General features: G+C 47.4%; 1 protein-coding gene across 1 annotated transcript in view; it reads right to left on the bottom strand.

Moving 5' to 3' along the window:
* The window catches only part of Cachd1 (cache domain containing 1), a 230044-nt gene extending 217175 nt beyond the window's left edge, over window positions 1-12869 (bottom strand). Inside the window, exon 1 of the mRNA XM_021199687.2 lies at window positions 12159-12869. Coding sequence (XP_021055346.1) covers window positions 12159-12398 — 240 coding nt within the window. The 5' untranslated portion in view covers window positions 12399-12869. The remainder of the gene's footprint in view (window positions 1-12158) is intronic.
* Window positions 12870-13517: the final 648 nt, after the last annotated feature.

Here is a 13517-nt window from a genome sequence, read left to right as displayed (position 1 = left end):
TTAAAATTATATTTATAAAAATAAAATTAGATTTTTAGATATATTTGTATTTATAACTATAAAAATTAAATTAAATTGAATGCTCGGTGTCTACACAAAAATTCTGTTGTAAACTGTCAAAGCTACAGGAAAAAGTGAAAACTGTCATCATCCTCTGTAAGAACACAAACAAACCCCTCCCTGGGATACTGAGGCAGGGGGATTTTCAACCTCCCTCAAGACAAAGTACAATATATGCAAATCTAACTAAAATGAAGAGTGGGTGGGACAGGGGGTTGGAAGTTCACCAGAGTCACAGTGCTGGTGAACTATTCTATTACCAAGTCCATCCTGGCAGCTCTTCATTTTAATAAGAAAAGGAATTACACAGGGAATGATATTTTGTTTTCCTTTTTTAATTCTAGCCTAAGAACAGTGTAGCCACTTTAGTACTGTGTTTCCTGGGATTGTTTACTCTGGAAGAGGTAACAAGTGGACTGCAGGGGATTTTCTCCAAACTTAAGGGTCTGTCACCTCCACATACACCTTCTGATGGCCACACACAGCCTTCTGATGGGCACCATCAGTACACAAGGGCAAGAGACACAGAGGCGATGGGATGGTACCAGACACAAAGCATGTGTTCAGTAAATATTTCATAAATGAATTACCCAATGAGTTCTAACCTTGTGAGAAATGGGTCCCAAATTCACATTAATTTCAAGGGCATACACATTTTTCCCACTCCTAAATATAGCTTGGCTTTCTGCACCATCAATAAACCAAACACCCAACCCCATTAATACTCAGAATGTTCATATACTGAACATTGGCTGGACCATTGATAGAACTGAAGCAAGCATTTCAATCTTTTTGTAGCAGGACCCCAAAACATTTTCCAGTCAATCTAGAATACTTAAGGAAATGAACATGCTAAACACAGTGAGAAAAGCTATTTTGAAATAGGAACTATTAGAAAAATACATAGTCTACCTTTCATACCATGGACAATTCCCGCAATCCAGACTAACCACCCCTAAGGCTTCCAGATCAATGAGTATGGGCTCCCTCCCACAGGTGCTTGCTCGCTCTTCAGCAACCCTCCAAGGCTGTAACTGTAACTATCAGTCTTATCTAGCTTTAATGTCTGAGATATAGGTGTGCAAATACAAATTCCTCATCTGTTTTCAGTCTATTTGTTTACTTGTCGTTATTCTTTTATTATTATTAATAATATCTTGAAGCTATGCATGTGGCCTAGGATGACCTAGAAGTCTCTCCATCTCTTCTCTCCTGAGGGCTGGGATTTCAGGCCTGGGCTACCACACCCTGCTTTTATTTTATTTTATTTTTAAAGATTTATTTATTTATTATATGTAAGTACACTGTAGCTGTCTTCAGACACTCCAGAAGAGGGCATCAGATCTTGTTACGGATGGTTATGAGCCACCATGTGGTTGCTGGGATTTGAACTCTGGACCTTTGGAAGAGCAGTCAGGTGCTCTTACCCACTGAGCCATCTCGCCAGCCCCACACCCTGCTTTTATGATCATGTGCATTTATACAATCTCAAGCACCCATAACCTGTGTTATGGGTTTATAATCATTATAGACCTAGTCTTCCCTAAGACTGAAGAAAGGCCACCATTTCGGCCTATCACAGGAGGAACTAGGAAACCAACTCTGAATAGCCAACTGAGTGGCCCTCTAAACCTTCCTCAGGTTTCCCAAAGGTCTCTGGGAAGGGGCGGGAACAATCCACAGAAAGCATATGGCCTCTCTCTCTCCCTCCAGCTGCAGCCAGTCTCCCACCCAGAGAAGAGGCTGCTGAAGGCATCTGACCTACTCCAGCCCCTCCTCTGTCAAGCTGCACCTCAGAGGGAAACAGAGGGAGACAAGGGGAGCCAGCAGCACAGGAGGTCAGCATCCTGCAGAGGCACCAAGTGGACCAGCAGGCCAAGGAGCCAACGGGTTAGTGAGGATTGAGCATCAGCAAGATCCCACAAGCCTTTCTATGCCTTTGATATCCAAGGGTCAGGGGTTGAGGGGAAGTGAAATATTTAAAACACACAACTTCACCTCTAACAGACATACAAGTATCCTGAGACACTATAAACACTGCTCATTTATAACAAAGAGATGATACAGCTAAATACTTCTTTCTCAGTTATCCATAGTCAGTAAATGCCAAGGTTTTATGGCTTCTCTGTGATGTTTTTAACTCAGTATAGTGACATGGAACTGTAAAGACTAAGCTTATTATATCAGGAATGGAGTTGGAGTAGACTCATGAATCAATGAATGTATTTGTGCATCATTTGTACTTCTGGCCATTCTGGAAGGAAGGAAGGAAGGAAGGAAGGAAGGAAGGAAGGAAGGAAGGAAGGAAGGAAGGAAGAAGGGAAATAGTTGGCTATCATACAGTAGAGTGAGTCTGTGTGGCTTGCTAGCATAGGCCTTATCAACTCGGCCACAGCTGAAGAGATTCCAAATTGCTTTACGACACTCTTGGATTTTCTCCTGCTAATAATTCCTCCTTCCTGCCTATGATTGGCAGGCTTCTTCCACACTGCAGTAATGTGGGACAGCTAATTATCTACCAATCCACCTTGCTATTCTGCACTTGGCCACTTTTATCTGCACAGGACAGCTGCACTCTGTGTGTTTGAAGTAACATGTCAGCCTCTGCTAATGCAACAAGACTTACATCCCTAATGATGTCTCCACACTTTGAAGCAACAACTCAAAGCCTAATTAAAAATTCAGATTCATTCTCACCGGCTTGCAGACTTTTTTTTTTTTTAAACTGTCCTTCCACAGAGCCTTGAAGTATCTTTTAAAATATCCCATGCAAAAATAATATAAATTATATCTTTAAAAATACAAAGGAAGTCAAGAAAAGAGGGAGGGGCTGTAATCAGTCTTGGGCTTTGTATCTTCTAAAAGTGGCTCTGATTGGAGGAGAACCAAGACAGTGGTAGATGAGATGAGCAGCCTTGGGCGTCTACGCTGCAGAGGCCAGAAAGCAGAGCACACCCAGGGAGACAAGGATGAGAAGCTGCTTTGCGGCCCACCAACTTGGTATTTGGAGGTTGGGGCTTTCAAACTCTAAGCAGTTCAGCTGACTGTGAAGTTTAAGGAGGAATCCATCTTTGAACTCAGAAAAAAGAAAGCAAAGGTTAAAAAAAAAAAAAAAAAAAAGCCAATAACAAATGTCATTTACGTTGTGGCATCACGGACACTCCTCCAGAGAAATATTGCAATGTCCGCGAAAAGAAAATGCAAGGACTTCCTATTCCAGAGGAAAGGAAAAATAATATAAGTCCTTTCATTCCACTGCACAACAGAACAGAGGTGGCATTCCCTTCTGTGGCTTTTATATAAACAAGCACCGAAGGACTAAAGCTGTTCTTCCCCAACCCTTTTCTCTAATGCTTTGTCCCTTGTTAGTGTACTTATATTTTGTTGATTTATTTATGTATTTCTTTCACTATTTTTGCAGTGCTGAGGATTGAACTGGGGGCCTCAGACATGCCAGGAAATAGCTCTACCACTGAGCCCTATCCTCAGACCCGTTTTCTATTTTGAATAAAGAGTTTCTTTCATACTAGAGGTTCACAGTGGTAACCTGCAAGTAATCAATTACATTTGCTCCTTTAAAACAGTATATAATAGCCTGGCGTGGTGGCACACACCTTTAATTCCAGCACTTGGGAGGCAGAGACAGGCAGATTTCTGAGTTCGAGGCCAGCCTGGTCTACAGAGTGAGTTCCAACACAGCCAGGGCTACACATAGAAACCCTATCTAAAAACAACAACAACAACAACAAAGAGACCAATATATTTCACCATGTCAGCTATGATCTCATCAGTGATCAGACACTGTAGGCAACAGGCCAGTATAGAGAGGGTACGGCTATTCCATCTGGTTCTGTAGGCTCTCCTTGAACTTGTCCCGGGGCTGTGGGAAACAGAAGTGGAGCAGGTCCTGGCAGGTGGTGTTGGCTATCACAGCTTGAATCTTAAACCTCTTAGCTGAGTTTCCCATGTCCTAGGGCTTGCTCCAGTTTCTAGATTCCTCTCCCTAAGGCACACCATCTCCAAACCAAGGGGTTCGTTCGGGCACATGAAGCAGCTGGTTTCCAACCAGCATGGAAGATGCTGCCAGCTATGTTCAAAGAGCAGGATACTCCACTTAGGAAGATGAGCATTAAGAGTAATACTGTAGTCATAGAGCCCTTCCGGAAGATCTACCCCCAGATAACTCACCTGGAATGGCAGTAGGTCCCTTTCTCATTCAAGCTAATGGGAGTTAGGGATGTTGGCACCTGTCAGAAAGGAAGTCTTGCTAAAAAGATCCTAGGAGTCTAACAACTTGACCTCTGCCCACTGGGCAAACCTACCACCTATGCGCTTTCTCCCTATCTCAGTCAACTTCAAATCCTAAACCATGTTCCCAGTCTTCAACAGGAGCCTTCTGGGAAGGCCACCCAACCTCTTTTCATTCCAGACTAGACCCTTTCCCCATGAGACACATAAACATCCCTGACACACTTTTTTCAAGCATCCAGAGCACCTGTTATAATTGTGCTACTTTGCAAATTAACTGATAAGAGATCTCAAGCCAAACAGAGTGCCTGGCACAAAAGACACCTTGAATTAAATATTTGAGGGCTTTATAATGAAAGACAAGCAGCTCATCTCTCGAGGTAATCCACTTTAGAACTCTTCATAGGAAAGTTCTGCTTCACAACGACACAGAAATTCTCTTCCAGCGGGGCCTAAGAGCACTTGCTGCTTTCACAAGCTAACTCAAGTTCAGGTTCCAGAACCCATGCCACAACTGTCTGTACTCCAACTACAGGGACCCAGTGTCATCCTCTGGCCTCCAATGGTACCCACATGCACATGTCTCTCACACACACACACACACACACACACACACACACACAGAGAGAGAGAGAGAGAGAGAGAGAGAGAGAGAGAGAGAGAGAGAGAGAGATCCCTATAAACACAGCGCTGCCTTTATAGCCCAGAACCCACTGATAATTCTACCCCAGACACTGCAAACCAGTGAGTGGCCCCTCTGGCTCCATCTTGCCTGCAGATGTGTTTGGCTTGGCCCACGCTGTTTTTTACTATTATTTTAATCTGAGCCACCAATTGCCAACATTTTAAGAAGCAAGGTCTTTCTACATCTCCTAAAAAACAAAGTGAAGAAATGACACTAGCCTGGACGGTGTCCCCATGTTGCCTCTGGACAACCACAATGGGGACAGAGTAGCTCTGCCCTCCTGTAGCCCTGGCAATCTCCTTATGGCTACAGTGTCCCACACCTCTCCTACTGACCTACACACCGCTTCCTTTCTTCTGCCCATCTGACCTTGGGAAACATTAGATGTAGTAACCTAAAAGTGCCATAAATCACAAGTGTGGCAATTCTTTCCATTCTGTGTTGACAAGCCAAGTGAGTCCAAGCATGGGAAGATCATGCAAAGGATGCTAGATGCTAGGCTCCATTCTTCAACAGGAGCCTTCTGGAAAGGCCATACTTTCATTACCCAACTTCCTGCTTACTCCTGTATCCCTCAGGCCCCAATTCTGTGATGAGGCCTGTGGTCAAAGGCTACTCAGAAAACCAAAAATACATGCAGCATCTTTAGTCCTCAAAGGTCCCTGTACTATGTCATCGTGTGTGTGTGTGTGTGTGTGTGTGTGTGTGTGTGTGTGTGTGTGTGTTCATGTGCTCATGTCCCCACCTACAGCTTGTTCTATCCTTAATCACTCTTACCTCTTCTAGAAGGGATGGGAACAGAAGTGAGCTCATGAGGCTCACACTACATCAAAGCTCATGTGCCTACACTAAGAAAACAAGAAAACTCACAGTCTCGTGGGATAGTGCAGGGAGACGAGAGGTAATCTATCCAGAAGGCTGGTCTCTGGGCAAAAAGTACTAGCTTTTTAAAATTCTATGCAACAGGGACCCAATGAAAGAAAACAGTTATCAAACATTCAAAATAATAAATGGAATTCTAATGCAATTTGAAATGTTACAAACAAAGCTGCAGTGTCCTGTCACCTGCGGGACAGTAGGAGCAGGTGGAGGTGGTGGGGAAATCAGCCTCACCACCCACACCAGTGGTCACCAGCTGTTTAAACTGGAGGGAAAAGACCATGTGCTCTCTTAAACTATTTTCTTTGGTTTTGTACATTTAAAAAAATGGACATCTTTTCAATAGCAAGCTTAAGAGTAAATAAGTAACTACAAATTGCACATCCAGTACTTTCTTCAGAAACCCCAGAGGGCGGTTTGGCAGCACATGCTTGAGGTCTGTACGTGATACCCAAGAAACTCTGGAACAGAAACATGGCCACACTGACAACCCAATATCTGAGGATGAGATGGTGCTTGGCTCTGGCGAGCTGCAGTCTTCTCCATTCTCAGTTTTACAACCTCACACTGAGCAGACTAGACCCGCATTTACAAGCCGACATTTCTGTTTACTGAAGTCTCTTCTGCAGAGCCCTGTGCTGGTTAGGTTTTGCTTTTAGTTTTTGTTGGAGTTTTTTTTTGTTGTTGTCTGGTTTTTGTTTTGTCTTCTTCTTCTTCTTCTTCTTCTTCTTCTTCTTCTTCTTCTTCTTCTTCTTCTTCTTCTTCTTCTTCTTCTTCTTCTTCTTTTTCCTTTCCCTTTTCTTTAAAATGTATTTCCCCATACGAACCACATGAAATGAGGAGACACTGAAGTTCAGGTGGGTTTGTAATACCACTCAGGAAGTTACACAACTGATAACGGGCTGAGTCCAAATTGCTGTCGCTGTTGCCCCCCTGATGTTGTGAGGGTTACCAGATTCCTACAGAGTCCAAGGGGATCCATGGTGAACTTCACTCCACCCCCTGGCAACAGTAGAGCTTTGCAAGGTTCTCACCTCAACCCACCCACTTAGGCTGAAGGAATCAACTTGGCAAGCAGCGGCCAGAAATAGCACCGACATGTTATGAAGTGTGAAACCGTGGCCTTCCCCTTCCCAAGCCCAAGTCCAACCCAAGCAGGGCTGGCAAGGAAACTTAAGGAGCACCAGGAACGCAGCCAGCTAAGGCAGGCAGGCATTAGTGAGAAGAAAGCCCGGCCAGCTCTGAGACAACAGCAGTCAGCAAAAGTCATTCAATATGTTTTTTCCTTCGGCTCATTCTTAAGTTCAAGTTCAACTCAGAGTCACCTATAATGGTTCAGCTTTCTTCTTCTCCAAATATTTAACTCTAGAAGGAAGAAATAACAATTTCCCCAACTTTATACACAAACATACAAACGAATCCACATTATTTGCATGTTTTCCTCCTCGAAAATTAGTCTGTAGTAGATAAATATATATTTAAGTCATTCAAAACCAGGTTTTGCCCGGGACGGTATGGTATATGGGTTAGAGAAAACTATATATAAGCCTCACCTAAAGACAACTGAATCCGCTTGTAGTCGCAGGTACAGCAACATATATGCCCGGTCACCATAGATGTGTGAGGGTGGCCAGAGCTGAGAGACCATACAGGGTCTATATGGAGGGGTGGAGCCAGAGCCAGTCTTCTCGCGAAGGCTCAAGATGCACTAGCCTCCTCATCCAGTGCCAGCAGAGAGATGAGAAATGTCTGCGGGCTGCTGACCTGCCCACGGTAGAGGCTACAGATTCCACTCTCAGGGCCCGCCTCTGTATATGGACATTCCATTGAAAAGGCCAAAGTAGCCCACTTCCTTGATCACCACAGGAACAGAGCAAGGCTCTTCTGTGGTCCTCTGATACCCTCTTCATCTCTCAGCTGCGCACTCACCACTACTTTCCAGGGCCTCGAGGCCTTGCCAAACCTTCCTGTCTGAATCACTGCTTCCTTTTGTGTCTGTTCCATCACCAGCTGAGAGACTCGGGAAGGAGTAGGAGTAGAGAGGCCTGGCCTTGGTCACCTTGTATGGCCAACAAAGTCTCACCTAAGACCTCTCAGAGAAAAAGCCCTCTACTTCAGATTTGTTAGAGACGCTCAAAAATAAGCAAGGGTTTGTGTGGCTTGTGCACTGCTGTCTTGCTGCACAAGACTTCCCTGTCTCTGGGATCTCTGCTCATTGTTTACATCATTGCTGTTTCCAATGGATAGACACCTCTGCCTAGACAGGCCCTTCTCCCAAAGTTGCCCTGCCCTGACTGCTGCTCTATAATTGAGATGAAGCTCCAATGTGCACCTCTGATATTTTTTTCTGAAAGGAGCCCCGCCTCCTTCTCTTCCCAGGATCCATACAACAGCTGTGTGACCAACCTGCTGGTGTGTCTGCCAAGTTCACAGCGAGTGTGCCCAGCACAGCACAGCTAAACACCAAGGAAGACTCACTGGCCTTGAGCCAGACCCTTGCTGATAGGAAGCCTCAATTGTCACATAATGTTAAGTGGGCTTAGAAAATGCCTGGTGAAATAGCTCCCAGGGTAGATATGCTTTCTAACAAGCAAGCACTGGGGATTAAGCATTTTACCTGTGCAATCTTACCTCTTTCTTTAAGACCGGTGGTTCTCAACCTTCCTAATTCTGCAACCCATTAATACAGTTCCTCATGTTATAGTGACCCCCCACCATAAAATTATTTTCATTGCTACTTCACAACTGTAATTTCGCTACTATTATGAATTGCAATGTAAATATCTGTTTTTCAATAGTCTCGCGTGTCCCTGTGACAGGGTCATTCAAGCCTCAAAGGGGGCTACAACCCACAGGTTGGGAATCACTCTTTAAAGTAAACCCCCTCAGAGGAGACTTTGCAAGAAAATCTCCTTGCAGTTCTTTAAATACTTAATACACAGCTCAGGACACTTATCAATGGTAATTGAAAATATTAAAAACTACTGCATCCATGAACAGTTGTCAGCCACGGCTTTGTTCATAGTGATAGGTTTGCCATCCAAGCCACAGAGCCCAGCCTAGGCTGACTCAGCACCAATGAAATTACCCAACTGGCAAGTGGCTCCTCTGGGATCCAGGTCTCTGGACACCCAACACGAGACCCTTCCCACTGTGGGACACCATTCAACCAAAGCTGGTTGCATGAATGCAGAAGCAGAAGCAAGACTCCCTAGACCCCATCCCTGTCTGCTCCTCAGACCCTAGCACTGATGGCTTCAGTTCACCAGACTCCTGAGGAGACAATGATTAGGTTTCTGATTTTTCCCCCATGATCTATGATGTCTGCTGCCAGGGAGGCAGCATTCAGTGACAGCTTTCCCAGTAAAACTAATGAGCATAAACCATATCGGTTAAAATTTGGGACCATTATTTAAAAAGAACAACAACAACAAAAAAAAAACCAACATAAAAACAAAGACAGGAGTAGGTAACCCCAGCTGGAAAACTTTTCCAGGAAAATTTTCAGACAGACTGCTTTTCAAACCATCTTCTCTGTGAGCAAGCACAAGAACTATGTCGTGGAAACCATAGCGCTGAAAGGCTCTTTTGCCTTTGTGAGCTCTCCCGGTACAGCCTCCAGTGAGCATGAGCATGGTGTGCAGCTATTGGAGCTTCGGCAGAACAACTGGCCTCACTGGGAAGCTGCTTTGCAATTTCTCAAAGTCAAGAGCTACTTTTGGAAAATTTTCAGCAACAAAACAACTCAAAGGTCTGGAAACTGGCCTTGAAAATTAATAGGTCTACAGATCTCATAAAACGCCAAGGTTAAATAAAAGGAGTCAACCCCTTCGGGTGGGGGAGGACATGCAGACACTTTCTTCCTGCAGAGGCAAAAAAAGAAAAACCTCGTTGCCCCAACCATCCAACTCAACTTAAGGGCATTTGTCGCTGAGCCACTGACTGAGTCTCTGTCTGCAGAATCCACATTCCAGAACAGAGGGCACATCGCCTTCATTTTAGGCAACTGGCCCACATTTATTTCAGATCCACTGAACAAACCCCAAAGCTGGCAAGCTCTACGTTAAAGGCCAGACATCTAACTAGCAGTGGATTTATTATGCACAAGTACTTCTCCCAAAGCTGACAGTCTGGCTACTTTAAAGGGGGATTCTTCTCACAATTTCCCAGATAGGAGCAAGTGGCAGATCAACATATAATTAAAAAGGGGGAATTTAAATACAGTAAGCATCTCTCCTTTGAAAAAAAAGGAGAGAAGCCGCTTTACATTTTACCGGACAAAACCCTGTCCACAGGAGGTCCGTTTTCACAAAGAGGTTCCAAAGGTGTTAGAGAGGGGCCAGTTGGGAAAGAGATAAAGGGCCATTTGGGTACACACACACACACACACACACACACACACACACACACACCCCAGGGACTCCAGCTTTTTTTTTTTTTTTTTTTCCTTTTCCTAAAGTGTTTAAAGTGTCTCCCCACCTGAATGACAATGTGTCAGGATCACCTTTTGTCAAGGACCAGGGTGAGAAACCATAAAATTGCTGCCAGAATCTTAGAAATGGCAAGCCTTTAAGATTACAGGAAGGGGAGGGGGTACCATCCCTCATCCTGCTCTAGGAATTGAATGAAGGTGGCAAAGGCTACCTAATCCTGAAAGCAAAACTTCAGGTGGCACCACGTGAACTCCCTTTTGAAAAAAAAAAAAATCATCCTCTGTGGGGAAAACACGGTTCTGTTTGTTTCTAAATTAACGCATTCACCAAGGCAAAGCAAATGTAGATGGTTTTCACTGCCTCCAAAAGCCCTTCATCCCTAGGAGGTCAGGGCGCCAGCAACCAGAAAATGCACATGGAAGAAATTAAAACTGAACCTAAATCTAAACGAGAGCATAGGAAGCAATGGAAAGATGCATTTTAAAAGAGTAGCTGTTATCATGGAAATAAAGAAAATCCCCCTCCGCAGCAGGTCAGGGCCGGATTTCTGCAAATAAATGTAAATTTACCCTCCCGGCAAAAGCAAACCAATCTCTCCACGTTAGAAAAGCTAGCGTGGAGGTGAAACTTGTTTTAAGCACACTGCATGCAGCCTCTTAGGGGGCCTGGGTGGAAGTAGGTTTCTGGGCTTTCTCTCTCTCTCTCTCTCTCTCTCTCTCTCTCTCTCTCTCAGAAAGCCGTCAGAAACCTGAATCCCAAAGAGAAGCAAAACATCTCGCCCGTAGGAGGTGGAATGGTCACTCTAGGTTCGAAATCAGAAACCTATTTTGACACCACATTCCTGAAACTTCGGCCTTTCGAAGGCCAATCCGGCCACCATTATTGCAGAAATACAGTTAGTTGTCTGGAGCACCAGGCTATTTCTCTGGCTTGCTACTCGGAGTGTCATCTCATCAGTTCCTAATTGAGTGGGCCTTCTTCGCCAAGAAGATGAGAATAACGGCGCGATAGGATCTCCAGGTGGTTGCTGTCTAGCAATTTTTACAACTGTGGGTTATTAGTGGCATCGTCAGAAATCCTTATCAGCCAAAGGCAATTAATCTACAGCCCTAGGGAAGGCCAAAACACGCAGGGGGAAAAAATGGAAACCCTATTCACCTCGCCCTTCCCAGCGAAGGCACACACAAACCAGAAACTACACAGCGGACAACAGGAGACCAAGGGCCGCAAGAGCGGAAAGAAAAAAAAAAGAAAAGAGTCCCCAGAAAGACTGAAGCGGGGGATCCGCCAAACCAGCCCCTCCCCTCCCCCAAAGCGGCAGGGCAGGGAGAGCGAGCCCCGACTGCTGGGCCGCCCGGACCCCTACAGCCCTGCGGCCCGGAAAGACACTCTACCTTCGCTCCCTCTCCCACTCGTGCGCCAGGTCTCCAGGACGCTGGGAGGTTTAAAGAGGGTGGAGTGGGGGAGCTTTGGAGAGTGCCCGGAGCCGGGCGGGACCGCTGCCTAGGGATGGGGACACAAAGAGGGAAAGGGAGTTTGCAAGAATGACGAGTGAAAACAAATCTGCGAAGGAAGAGGGTGCAAACTGGGGAAGGAGGCGCAGATAGAGCAGAGAATCCGCAGCCAACAAGAAAGGAGCCGGGGCCGAGAAGAGGGGAAAAGTGGGTGCGGGGCAGAGGCTCTGCAGAAGAGGGCAGCGGCAGATGAGTACACGGGACAGAGAGCACTGCATGTGGAGAAGTCTTCAGGAGCTGAGAGGTCTCGCAGCCGGCTTGGGCGCTCCGTGCAGCGCCCCAGGGTTCTGCGCAGCGGGAGAGCGCTGCAATTGAGGCGGCGTGAAGGGGGTCGCTTACCTGCATGGTGACCACCCCCAGCTCCTCCGCAGCCAGCCTCCGCATCTGGCTCGCCAGCACTTGTGCCTCGTCCAGAATAGAGAAGTCGGCGTCGGCCACGGCACCCAAGATCCAGCATGCCACAAGGCAGAGCAGCCAGAGGGGCGGCCGCGGGGCCCCAGGCCAGCCAGGGCAGCGGGGACAGCGGCGAACGAGAGCGGCCGGCCTTACGGTCTCCTCTTCCTCTGGCTCGCGGGCCATGCCGCCTCCGGCCACTCCCGCCGACGGGATTCGGGCGCTGGCCGCGGGAGGCGCAGCCCGCCAAACTTTCCTCGTCTCCTGCGCTCTCGGCTCCACGGCGCGGCGGCTGTAGCTGGCAAACTTAGGGGGCGCCCGGCTGCAGCGCGGGCGCGCGGGCGGCCACCATCGCCCGGCGGCAGCGGCTCCTAGACCGCGGCGCCCGCAGGCCGGGCGGGCGGCTGAGAGCACCGGCGGAGCGGCGCCGCCTTAGCTTCCCCGAGTCCCGGCGCAGCCCGGAGAAGGCGGCGGCGCCACTAGTGCAGGCGCGGCGGGGCGACCGGGGCGGTCTCCGTGCGAGGAGGGAGAGGGAGGTTTAAAAGACCGAAGTGAGGGAAGAGAAAGGAAAGAAAGCGGCGGGGAAAAGGGAGGTGTCTGGTGCCACCACGCTGCGCTCCGGCTCCGTACACTTCCCGGCTCTGCCGCCGCCGCAGCGGTGATTTATGGAAAGAGGGGGGAGGCGGGGAAAGTCCCGCGCTCGCCCCTCCTCTCCCTCGCTTGCACGGGGCGACGCCCTGGGACGCTGGGGGCCCGGGACACTGGGGGACTTCGCTTGCACAGGACCCTTCTGGCCTAAGAAGGGGACCATTGAGACCTTCCCATAGGTGGCCAGGCGACCGCCCCCCCCCTTCCTGACTGGGCCCGTGCAGGGGATCTCGGGTCCCAAGTGTTACAGGTTCCACCTACCCACAACCCAAAGTCCCTTTTAAATTCGAGAACTCGGGCTTTCTGCCTGACACAGACCTAGGAAGGGAGCAACTGCCTTTAAAGCCTCAACTCCCTTTCCTCGTTGTTATTAGTAACAATAGCTCGCCCTCGTGGGCGCAGCGGACTTGGTTTGTAACCAACTATCATGCGGCCAGCACAATACTCTGAGGTCTACATTCTGTGTGTGTGACTCATTATCCTTCAATCCCAGGACGAGGCTAGGAGGTTGTATCTTGATCCTGAATTTTCAGGTAACAAACTCCGAGCCTTAGGGAGTTGCAACAAATAGCTGAAGGTCACCCAGGGACAAGCGACTGACCCAGAGTTTAAGCGCAAGTATTACTTTCAGGCCTGTGCTCTGACCTTCCACTGGGT

This window comes from Mus pahari, chromosome 6 (assembly GCF_900095145.1).
Source record: "Mus pahari chromosome 6, PAHARI_EIJ_v1.1, whole genome shotgun sequence".
Taxonomy (NCBI): Eukaryota; Metazoa; Chordata; class Mammalia; order Rodentia; family Muridae; genus Mus; species Mus pahari.
Note: the sequence above shows the minus strand (reverse complement) of the source record. Positions and strands in the feature narration are given on the sequence as shown.